Genomic DNA, 12,474 nt, shown 5'->3' on the forward strand with positions numbered 1-12,474 from the left:
CCACACCATCCTGCTTTGATGTTCCAACAATACAGAACATCCTCTCTGCTTAAATATGTGGCTCTGGTTACATGACCCTCCTGTTCCATATGTTGCTGGCTTGAGAACATTTCCTTGATCTTCTTCTCCATCCCTATTTTTGTGCATGCTTTACCATTTTGTTAACCTTGATAATTCCTCAGTGTGTTTTCCTGGGTTTGTGACCTTTTCTCCAGTGCCATTTTTTATTTATTTACCCCTACCTATAGGGTATGTATGCGACCTTGTCTGATTACACTTTCTTATTAATTTATACTCTTCAGCATTTAACTTTCACTGTGTGCATTTGGATGTGTGTGTGCCTGCACTGACTGTCTGGAATTTATGAACAGTCTGATCTTTGTGTCCTTCCTTGCAGATGAGATCATGCAGCAGGAGATCAGGCCCCTGCTGGCTGTAGACATCATAGAGCAGCTGCATCGAAAATTTGCCTTGCTCTCAGGTATGTTACATTAATAGTTGCACTTCTAGAAAGACACCAGGTTATTACCACAAAACAAGAAGTTACATGCAAATGTGAAATCACATGATTTATTTTTTAAATGGGCTAAAAACACGTTCAGTCAGTGGCTGAAAATGATGCCTCACGTTTGTAAAACACTTTTTGGAACCCTCGCTAGTTGGCACGTGAGGCTAATGTCAGGACTGACCATCAAAACCAAGGGTGGAGAAGCAGGAATAACAAGGGCTGTAGGCAGCTTGCCATGGAGGGGCTAGTATAGCTGAGAGACACCATGTCCTATCGCATATCCACTGTATTTATTAGACAATGTGAAAATCCTTAGTCACTGCACTTATAATTATTCCTCTAGTACCATCGTCAGGCAAAAACTGTAATTTGGGCAATACTTTGGTTTATAACCTGCAAAAATAAACTCACACAATCAAAAACTGAAGAATAAATACTCTACCCCAATGTTGTGTGAACTTATGCCTTAAACTGTGATGCAGAAGCATTTGTTGACTGGATAGTTAATCTCAGCAGACTGGCCTAATGGATGTATAACGGTTGATCTGAGACCTTCAGAGGGTACACCACACATACCACAGCTGCTGTCACACAGGCATATCTTACTGTCTGAAAAAGTATGAAATAAGAGTTCATATTGTACTGAGGAACACTCTTATGTATGGGGCGCCGAATGTAAAAATAACACTTACACTAGTTTTCTCACATTTAGATGAATGTGACAACAAGTTTTCTCACATTTAGCTAAATGTGAAAAAGTCTAAGTGTAAATGTTAAATATAAATGTAAATGTTAAATGTAAATGTTAAATATAAATGTTAAATGTAAATGTAAATGTTACAGAGTCAGGTGTGGGCGGGGCTGTGTTTGAGGTCTTTGAGTCATTATCACTGATTCGAGTTCAGCATCATGGGCGGGGCTGTGTTTGAGGTCTTTGAGTCATTATCACTGATTCGAGTTCAGCATCATGGGCGGGGCTGTGTGCTGCGATGTAATAGGGCAAGGCTGTGGAGCGACTAAATATTCAGTTTTACACTTGGTGAGACATTTAACATTTACATTTAACATTTAACATTTACATTTAACATTTATATTTAACATTTAACATCTACATTTACATTTAACATGTACATTTATATTTAACATTTACATTTAGACTTTTTCACATTTAGCTAAATGTGAGAAAACTTGTTGTCACATTCAGCTAAATGTGAGAAAACTAGTGTAAGTGTTATTTTTACATTCGGCGCCCCATACTTATGCATATTTATCCAGCTGGGGGAAAGTCATCTTATTTTTCAAAGTTTGGTTTTGCAATCCTAGCATTTGTTCTGGGTGCCCTCAGACTTTCCAGACGTTGTTACTGGTGGCACAGCAGCCTGTGTGGTTTTCCAGGGATGCTTTTCATTCCTTCTTCTCATCTCACAACAGCCAAAATAACAAATGTTTCCAAAACCTCTCTCTCAGTATTACTTGCCTCCAGAGTTATGCAACTTTAACATAACCTGGTTTCAGTGTGTCTGTTGTGAGCGTGTGTGACTTCTTAGTAGGATGTGGGTATCCTATTGGAACAATTTTAACTGGTTTTTGTTTCTATTCATGAATATGTCCAGGTGGTGCTCAGCCATGGTGGCTCTCACTCATCTCTCCCTCTGTGTGAAACTAATCAGAAACACAAACCCCATTAATACTGGAGTTTGTAAAAAAACGTTGCAGACTCCACAGCCTCCAGCTTTCATATACAGAATTACTATGCACTGTATTGTATGTATTGCTACATAACAGCTTCACTATTTATGCTACTTCAAGCATGTTAAACATTTCTATTAAAGAGCGTTAGAGGGTTAAAGGGTGCCTGCATGAGGCCATTATTATCCTGATTTAGTCAGATGAGAAAAGCAGACATTTCTCAAACCTGGATTAGCTGATTTTTTTTGGGCCACTTGGGGGCAGTGCAATCTTTCTTTTGGAAGTACAGTAGAAGTGTATTTGTGCTTTCAAATTTTCAAGAATTTTCCAGGATGCTCTGTGCTATTTAATTTCTATGCTTTAAACTGCTCCTTGTTGTTTTTAACAAGACAACTCTTGTTTTTCCTACAGCTGGGCTGAAAAGCAACCAAAACAAGAAAATGCAAAAGTCATGTAAAATAAAATTCTCTGACTTTCAGAGATAGATTTTTTTTGTTTTGTTTTTTTGCCTTTCTTAAATTTCTAAAAGTTTTAGAAACCTTGCTCATCCTCCTCAGATCACTGTTCACGTTATGTAGCAAACTTTGTTCCAGTAGAGATTTGTTTTAAATTCTAGCATAGATCCTAAGGTGTTGTAGTTTGTAGTTAAGCTGTGCACAAGATATTTAGAATAAACATACAGTATAACGTCATCCCACTTCAGGCTGATACAGCGTGTACAGAATGTATAATATTGTCAGTGTAAGGGGGGGTTTATACTAGAAGGCAGGATAGTAAATGTTGTGTCCTGTTTTGTGTTGCAGGTGGGCGAGGGAAAGATGGTGCCCCCATCATCACCTTCCCAGAGTATTCAGGCTTCAGTGAAGTGCCAGCGGAAGACTTCCTCAATGTAGTTACTTATCTGACCAGCATCCCCAGGTACACACTCTCATACACACACTGTAACACTTTCTTTTCACAGTGGCTATCATCACATAATCAGACTTTTAAAGGCAACACAAACTGGAGGCATGTAACATGCACGTCAACACACCTGCACCCGTTATGCCCATACAATGTTGATAAACCTGTCCTCTGTTTGTTCTGTCAGTTAGGTTTGTTTTTTTGTTTTTTTTAGCTTCTTTGTAGTTTTTCTAATGGATAATTACAGTGGATGAAGAAAACCTCATTGCTGAGATTGAAAAATACCACAGTCCAGGCATTATACGGATAATAATAATAATAATAATAATAAAGACACGGCCTGGTGAACTGGAGGTAGAAATGGCTTTTCCTCGTGAGAGATGAATAAATAACACACACACAGGCCAATCTGGGCAACATTCACTTCATGGTAGAAGTATTTGGAGCTACAGTAAAACATTCCAGTGTTTTCTGGTCATACTGGTCCTTGTAGTCACAAATGAAGTAGTCGTTAGTTTCAGGCGTGTAGAAGCTCTGCTACTGATGTTTGCTGAGGATGAGACATCTTTCTGAAATGATATTTCTGAGATCAAGATTTGGTATAGGAGTTTATGATTAGACAGCACCCTCTGCTGACATGTTAACCAGCAGGGGAAGATGTATTTGGTCAGCACACAGCTTTGTTTACTTTTATTTCATATTGATAGACACGTGCTTACATTTCTGTCTCACAGTTAGAGCTTCACTGGCTCAGTGTTTATTTAATGAATAATAGACCTTTTCACCCAAATGCCATTAACTGGGGTTGATCATCATTGTTGACATCTCTCTGCTCAAATGGTTATCTCAAAAATATTATCCATGGTGCTATTGTCAGAAATCAGCAAGGCTGAAATATTCACCCATTTCATTAGTTCTGCACTGAATTGGTGTTGCTCCCGGCGTTGTCTGTGGTCTTGCCCTTTAGTCACCAATTAGCTGAAGGAAGACCTCATTCGACGCATTGGCCATCAGTTACATGTCTTGTCTAACACCTCCATTTAGTCTCCCAGGCACCACAATATTACAGTATCCCATTAAACACACATTCAGAAATATATGAACATGAGCTCAGGATTTTTATGCCATTTATATTGATGGCATCACTTATTTCACTACAACTTAAAAAAGGAACAAAGCCATATAAATTAAAATTTATTGTAGTCCAGTGTCATGACCAGACCAGTCTACTACAGGGCCATGGGCAAAATCATCTACTGGGCCCCCTTCGTGTTTACTCCCTGTTTACTGAAATATTAACTGAACTTGAACAATGGGTTGTACTTTGACTAAACACAGTAATGTTTTGTGAAATAAGGACACAGATGCAGACACAACTCAAAGCGAGAGCAGGAAACAATGACCAAATATAAAGTGACTGACATTCGGAAGGTAGCTCAACATAACACTAAACAAGACAAGACAAGACAAAAATTAAGCTCAGAGCTGACTGAGAAAAAACACTAGAGAACATAAAACAGCAAAGCCAGGGAGGTAATCACAATAAAACTGAGAGCAGAGACTACCCAACCAAAGTCTATGTAGTTCATAAAGCATGATGGGTAAGTCACAGGCGGCAATGACAACACAGGAGAGGAATCATGAGCAAAACACAAGGCAAGAAACACAGACAGACCCGCAACTAACTGCCGCACATGAGGTGAATTTAAAGGGTGACCAGAGAAGCAAATGAGTAACAGGTGAAGGCAAATAAGGCCAATCAGTGGCAGCGGCAAGAGACAGGAAATGACTACAAAATAAAAGCATGAAACAGGAAGTCCAACCAAAACCATAACAAATACTTAATTTATAAATACAAAACTGAAATAAATAAATGGGCTTTAGTGCTTACCCTGTCAGATACTTTTGTGTTTCAGTATTTATATCCAGTTTCATATTGTTAAATCACTTAGCACAAATCAGTCATTGTGATCCTTGGGCTGGTCAGACACTGAAATCATTTACACTATGTATTGGTGCTACATTGTGTGATGCATCTGTAGCAGCTCTCTCTAACTAGTAAGTTGTCCTAGATAATATGTCAGTGAGAGATAGAAAAATGGATAAAATTAACACAAAAAATGTGAAAGATAAAAAAAAAAACAATTAAGAGGCATTATGTAACAGCTGGTCCTAACAGTATAACCGAATGAAAGGAAAAGCCTGAATAAATGAGTGGTTTCTCCCAGATTGACAGTGGCCCCGTCCACAGTACACAAGGGGTCACTGGATGGTGTGATGAGGATGAACATGAAGTGAATCAGATGCTGTGGCCTTCACAGTCACCAGGTCGTGAACATTAGACAACTGTTAGACAGCGTCTTCACCACCATCATCAAAACACCAAATGAGGGGATATCTGTTGGAAGAGTAGTGTTCATCCCTCCAGTAGAGTTCACTGACTTGGAGAGTCAAGGTGCACTGAAGCTGTTCTGGTGGCACGGGGTGGCCCAGCATCTTACTGACACTCTTTATGTTGGGTTTTCCTTTCATGTGTCACTTGTCTGTATGTTCCCTGTGCATAATTCTGTTTTCAAAAGAACCTCCTGTTATTTAGTATGCAGTATACTATTGCTAGATATGCTAAAATTTCACTGCATTACAATGTATGTTAAACTGTTAGCAGTGACCCTCTTGTAAGTTAAAGCTTTCATTGTTGATCATTATCCACGAGGGCTATGTAACGCTTGGTGTACAATCGGTCCTAGCTTTAAGCCTCATCTCTGTCATCCTCTCTGTTGTGAGCTCAGCATGTTCAGGAGCCGTAAATCTCCAATTTTAAGGAATTTGATTCACACATCTGATTCTGTAACATATGAATATGAGAGCAGGCTCATACACGAAAAAGAAGCAATCCAAAAGAGCTAGTTTATATGATCTCTCCTTCCTGTTTGCAGCATGGATGCAGCCAGTATTGGGTTCATCATCATCATCGACAGGCGGAAGGACAAATGGAGCTCAGTAAAAGCCTCTTTATCAAGGATTGCTGTAAGTACTTTGAGGCACCTGGTACTGAATTCACCATATGAATACATACATTATGTACATATAACTAAAAGTACAAGTTTACAGTACATCTGATATTGCAAACAAGCACCATTTCAAGTACAAACTATTTATAGACAAATGACTTAGTGCCAATGGTTTAGAAAACTATGGAAAAGTGATTGGAAGTTGTTTTGGTGTACTTTTTAAAGATTTACAGGGGAAATTATTACCTGGCTTTATGTTTAGACTCCGTGTTAGCTCTGGACCTACACAGGGTAGTAGGCAGTAGAAATCACACTCTGTTGCATTGTAGTACTTAAGGGCATAGTTTTGTATATGGACAGTAGGAACTTGTCTCTTCCAGTATTTTGGGAGAACACAAATGTCCCTACCAATATTTGAGCAAACCTGTGTGCATTACCTTTGGGGTGACGTCTTATTAGATTGTTATGATGTGCCTGACTGACTGAAAGAGAGGGGGCAATCTAAAGCTCATGTTATGTGAAAATGTCATGGTTGCTCCCAGACATGGAGGAGGCGACAGCTGTCGGTCAGTGCGCTGACAATGGTGTGTTTTAGTGGCTGACTTTGGTAAAGTTGGAAAGATATCCACAGATTCAAAGTTTCCAGATCAATAAGTCATAAGAGAAACATTGCTAAAATACAAACAATGCCTCTCAGGTTTTGTAGTAATGTAGACAACAAGCTACAAGCTCACTTTTGACAAAATGAGCCATCCTCTGCTCTGGACAAATGACACTGGTCTCAATGTGCAGCAGCTGTGAGACGAGTCACAGGGACCATCTACAAAGTGCAACACCATAAAGAGAGAGGCCTACTACAAGAATATTCAATAGCTTTACTCTTACCCGGTGTAGTGTTACCAAAATTACTTCACACATCAATGGCCATCTGCTGGTTATACTACAACCCTTAGTTAGGAAAAATATGTTTTGTCCCTACCAATATTCAGACCAAATCTACACCCTTGTTAGTACTTACTTATCAGGTCAGTTAGCTCTGCATATTTGCACAGTCCAGGGTCATTAATGTAAATATGTCATCAAGAGAGTGATGTGATATTAATAATGAGTCACTGTTATGTGTGACTTTGCAATTTTAAAAAGTTTTAAAAAGAAGTGAGTCTTAAGCTACAAGGCCAGTGTTAGTTCAATGACTCTCCAACAGTACGACTCAAAAATTTGAGCTTTAGTCAAACTCCACAGACCTGTCACTGTGTCTGTTTTTTTTTTAGAATAATCTCATGTAGTAATTTGGTCCTTTAATTGTTTGATATTCACAAGACACATTCAGAACAAGCATATGCCGTCATACATGTCTCTGTCAGGTGTTCCCAGTGTTTGCCTGCTGGTTAGTGTAGCTCGGTTAAATAAAATTACTGAATGAATGAGTGAATGAACTGATGGGGTGTACTAGTAAGCTAGTTTATTTATATAGCACTTTCCTAGATCAAAAGTCACAAAGTGCTTCACAGCACTTTAGTACTACTGATAGTAGTACTGATACAGCATAATAAGACCACTACAAAAATTACATGAAAAAAATAAAAATAAATCACTACTCAAAAAGCCATTTTAAAAAGATGTGTCTTGAGCTGATTTTAAAATAGTAAAATAGTTGTGCTATCTAGGGGGCATTTCCAGGAAACCTGCAGCTGGTGTTGGTGCTAAGGCCCTCCAGGTTCTTCCACAGGGCTATAGCAGACATCGGGATCAAGCTGCACAAGGACGACTTTAAAATGAAGGTACCAGGAGGATTTCTTTAATACCAGCCATGTAAAATCTGCTGTTGTTTTTGCCAACAATGAAAACCCATGCTCAATAATAATTTTTTTATATAATATCTTTCTTATGCTATGCTATGGTTAAGCTGTGAGACAGTAAAAGTAAAAACACATGAAAAGAGTGAATAAAACAGGGGCTACTATTAAAAAACTTAATTGTAAAATCTTAGAGGTGGACCTTGTAGCTTAGATCCAAACTGAATTATGTTTTAAAAGTAAAGTGTTATGAGTTTTCTTCTTGTATTTCATATTTTGCAGTTCCAAGTTACAGTAGTCCAAACAGGATGACATAAAAGAAGAAATAAATGGTTTGATTTAAGAGACTGCTCTCAGCTGCTAAAAGTGGGACTGAATAGAAAAACTCCTCCTGCTTAGGAGCATCAGTTTCGTGAGCTGGTGCCTTTTTCTTGTTATTGGTTTTTTAATATTAAAATACAGGCGCTCTTATATTGGAATGTGCAGACACCACTTTGTGGCTGTGGACGCTAAAATATGTTTGTGGAAACAGTTTTTACTGTCCGGGCTCTCTTTGGCGTTGGCACACTGCAGTCTGGTACTTCCCTAGGGCCCACTAAGGGATTTCCCTTTATTGTGTCAGTTTGGCATCTTGAATAAGCTTGTGCAGTCCGCCGCAGCTCAGCAGACTTTTGATCATAATCATAATGTTTTGCTTACTCGATTTAGTAAAGGCACACTCACTGCACACCGTTGTCTGGTCTGGAGCTGTGCATATGTACAATCTACAATACTAATAGACATGAAACTGGAATGATGATGATGACACATACAGGTGTTGTTACATTTACAGTGTCGCTGGTGGTCACATGATCCCGCTATAAGAAATGGGGTGACCATTCCTTTTCTATTTGTGGCCCCAGACTGTGGAATGCTCTGCCGGTAGAACTACGGGCAGAAAGCGAACTAGTGGCCTTTAAGTTGGCCTTAAAGACCCACTTCTTTAAGCAGGCTTTCGAGGCCTAGCTTGTTTTATTGTTTTGTTTTAGCTTTGGTCTACCAACAGTATTTCCTTATCTGTTTTATAGTCATTGTTTTGTTTTATGTGTTTTTATTGTACAGTACTCTGGTGAAGCCGATAAACATTTTGTTCCCTGGTTGTCAGCAGAAACTGTCAAATATAATTGAATAAAAAACAAAGCTGAAAAAATACAACATGCAAAAATAAACCGCACTCCCAGGGCTTTTTTGTTGGCTTTCAAGTAGTATCTTGTTCTCTTTTGGATTCTTTGTTGGGCTGTGTATAAAGAAAGCAGAGTTATCTTAGATTTTGTTCCAATCAATTTCAGGATCTAGAACTACCCTGGATTTTTCACAAGATATAAAACTCTCTGCTTGCTGTGTTTTTGGTGTAAATCATTTATCAGTTCATTGAATTTAAATTGATACACAGTGATTTATTATTTCACTAAATCATGCTCAAAATGGCATAAAAACTGTTGCAACAGAGGCTGAGATATCCTGAACCTTACTTACTAGCATGAGGCAGACTCTAAAAACATTGGATCCTACTCTTCCTATAATGCAACTCAATATCACTCATTCTAGATTTTCTCTATAATTAAGGCAAGTTTTTTTACTAAACTGAGCTAATGTAGGTCATGATCAAAATTGCATACAATTGCAGATCGTGATGCTGAACTCTCTGTCAGACCTACATGGCTATGTGGATAAAGGCCAGCTGACTCAGGAGCTAGGAGGATGCCTGGAGTACTGTCACAGTCAGTGGATACACCACCGCACTGTGAGTAACCATGCAGTGCCAGACACTGGGAATTTGTCTGGGCTGTAGAATCACAGATTTAACTTAACAGCAGCTGTATGGTGAGTCACATGTGGATCTTTTCCCCTAGGCGATAGAGAACTTTGCCACAACAGTGAAAAGCACGGCCCAGATGTTACAGACGTTTGGGTCAAACCTAGCAGAGATGGAGCTGCCCAATGATGTCCAGTGCACCAAAGACCTGCTATCAGCACACACTGACAAACACAACAGCCTCAAGGTGATTTAGCACTTTTACTACACCAGCTCATGCTAACACAGATATGATCGCCCTGACAACAAGAGCTCTGGTTAGAGTGAAGCAGATTTATCCAGTAGCCAAAAGAAAAAGAAATTTGCAAATGTTGTGTCACTGTATGAATCTGAAACAAAGTGAACCATGGCAATGAGTTTCCTGGTAAACAGCCAAATAAAAACAAATGTCAACTTGGTTGTGAGACATCATGAGTTTGACAAGTGCCCAACAGTGTGGCACAGAGAGTGTGGGGTTACATGGACATGACTGTCCTGGCTATTAAGAGTATCCTGGTTTTGATCATACTGGACATATAGTGTTTACATGGAACACAGAGAAACCGGGGTATACGTATCCCCATATACATGACAATGACTGGATACTGATGACTACTAAATCTTTAGCCTCTTCAATGTTTGGCAATATGAATGTTTTATCATTAGGAAAATGTTTGTTAATGGCATGTATTTGGTTTTCTTACTGTAAAAATGGACGGCATAGGATAAACATGATGTTATGTGACTTAGTGTGACATGAAGTTGATGTATTGCCTGGTGGAATATCGGGTGGACAGAGAAAGCCGATGTCAGCTCCTCCCTCCTCTACAGTGGAAAGTGAATGGTAAACAAAGATGTCATCCAATATTTTGAAGAATTTTAAAGTTGCTGTACTAGACCATCTTCTTGCTGTTTGGCCACATAGTCATTTTTTTTCTACTGCAATTTGACTTGTTCTACTGTAGCCTAGGTGTCCACTACACATCTGAAGAGGTCAGCATTCTTGTCCCATCTAAATTAACAATGAACTATTTCATTACTGAAAGATAAAACTCTGTCTCTTCAGCAGTCCAGAAGGGAGATGCTTTAGCTGCCATCATTGTCTGTGTTTATGATCTTATGGTAAGTCACTCTGATGCTGCAGCCACACCTGTGCAAATAGTCTGGAACTTTTAGACACCTGGATAGGATGTACACATGCAACAGTATCTTTCAGAGTACTCCACCTAGCATATCTGGGTTCTTGAAAATGAGTCATGTTGTTTACATACTCAAGCACAACAACAGGATACATCAAAAACCAGGGGCCTATTTCAAGAAGGCGGTTTAACAAACTCAGAGTTCAAACCTGAACTCTGAGTTGACTTACTCAGAGTTGGAAAACTCGGTGTTTTCGGTTTCAGAACAGCTGAAAAGAGTTGGTTTAATCAACTCTGAGTTGTCTGACTCAGAGTTAGGCGCGTGCCACGCGACTATAAAAAGCCCTGAACAATGGAGTGAAGACATTACGAGTAATAATATATGTTCGTTATAATAATATATAGAGAGGCAAAGCTCATGCAGGAAATCTGTTCTTTGAACCATGAGTTACGTTTTCTGATTACATTTATCTTTTTGGGCTAGGCCTGCCCTGAACAGAGGTACAATATTTTACACTTCATAATCCTATTGGCCATTTGGCGTGAGTAGGTCAACCCCTGCTTGCTGAAATGTGATCTAAACCAGGTGTGTATGTGTGTTTCTCAGGCTGCAGCTTGATCAATGAACATTGAACAATGGGTGGTCTCCTGTCTCTGCAGGATACCCCATGACAAAGCAGAACTTGGAATATGCTAAGCGGGTCTAGGTGAAGGTGCAAAACAGGCCAACAGGTTTTTGTTAAAATGTAAAATAAGACACCTGGTTACCTGAAAATACAGACATCCTGTCTCTACAGAATTTGCAGCATACAGTTCCAAAGTTTCACTCAGTACAATACGGCAGTCATCAATACAGTTTTAATATGTATAGGCAAGGAAAATAAAGGTATGAAAAATAACTAAAAGAAAATGAAGAACTGAAAAGCAACTAAAGGAAACTAAAATGAAAAATAAAGCTTCTAAAGTAACTATAACCTATAAGAATCAAATCTTACACCATTCTGCATTGTGCATGCCTGATGTACACGTAGTAGTTATTTCCTTGCTGTAACAGGCCGGGTGGCAAAAGGGGTGTTAGAAATTAGTAAATCAGTCAGATAATCATTAGACAATGTGTTGAATCAAATATATTATGTAAGATTTGGTTTTTATAGACTCTAGTTACTGTAGTCTTCCAATTCTTTTAGCCATGCTAACTCTGAGAGACGAGGCAGTCCAAGTAACTTCAAAACAGTGCTGATTTATTCCATGAACACAGGTAAAAATTAACATTACATGCTCAGGTATCTTGCACCCCCCAACATGCACGCAGGCAGCTGAAGGATGAAAGACCCTGAACCACAACAGGCCTATACATTTATCTCTTTGGGTTGAGCTAGCCCCATTCTACACAGGAACGTCAAACCGTGACGTCTCTGGTGCCAGCTTTGCAGCTGACCATAGCAGTAGTCAAAACATGAAGAAAATCAATGTGTGTGTGTCTGTTGATTAAGTGGTGTGGATCTAAAAACATTCTGACATGACATCTGGGGCCTATTTCAAGAAGGCGGTTTAACAAACTCAGAGTTCAAACCTGAACTCTGAGTTGACTTAC

General features: G+C 39.1%; 1 protein-coding gene across 5 annotated transcripts in view; it reads left to right on the forward strand.

Moving 5' to 3' along the window:
* Positions 1 to 12,474, forward strand: part of LOC109952567 (probable guanine nucleotide exchange factor MCF2L2) — a 64,499-nt gene that overhangs the window by 44,057 nt on the left and 7,968 nt on the right. For all 5 annotated transcript variants that reach the window (XM_020587714.1, XM_020587715.1, XM_020587717.1 and 2 more), the window contains 6 exons: positions 398 to 481; positions 3,001 to 3,115; positions 6,037 to 6,127; positions 7,779 to 7,892; positions 9,574 to 9,690; positions 9,800 to 9,949. In XM_020587714.1, coding sequence (XP_020443370.1) covers positions 398 to 481; positions 3,001 to 3,115; positions 6,037 to 6,127; positions 7,779 to 7,892; positions 9,574 to 9,690; positions 9,800 to 9,949 — 671 coding nt within the window. The remainder of the gene's footprint in view (positions 1 to 397; positions 482 to 3,000; positions 3,116 to 6,036; positions 6,128 to 7,778; positions 7,893 to 9,573; positions 9,691 to 9,799; positions 9,950 to 12,474) is intronic.

Source organism: Monopterus albus, unplaced genomic scaffold, assembly GCF_001952655.1.
Source record: "Monopterus albus unplaced genomic scaffold, M_albus_1.0 scaffold475.1, whole genome shotgun sequence".
NCBI classification, from domain to species: Eukaryota; Metazoa; Chordata; class Actinopteri; order Synbranchiformes; family Synbranchidae; genus Monopterus; species Monopterus albus.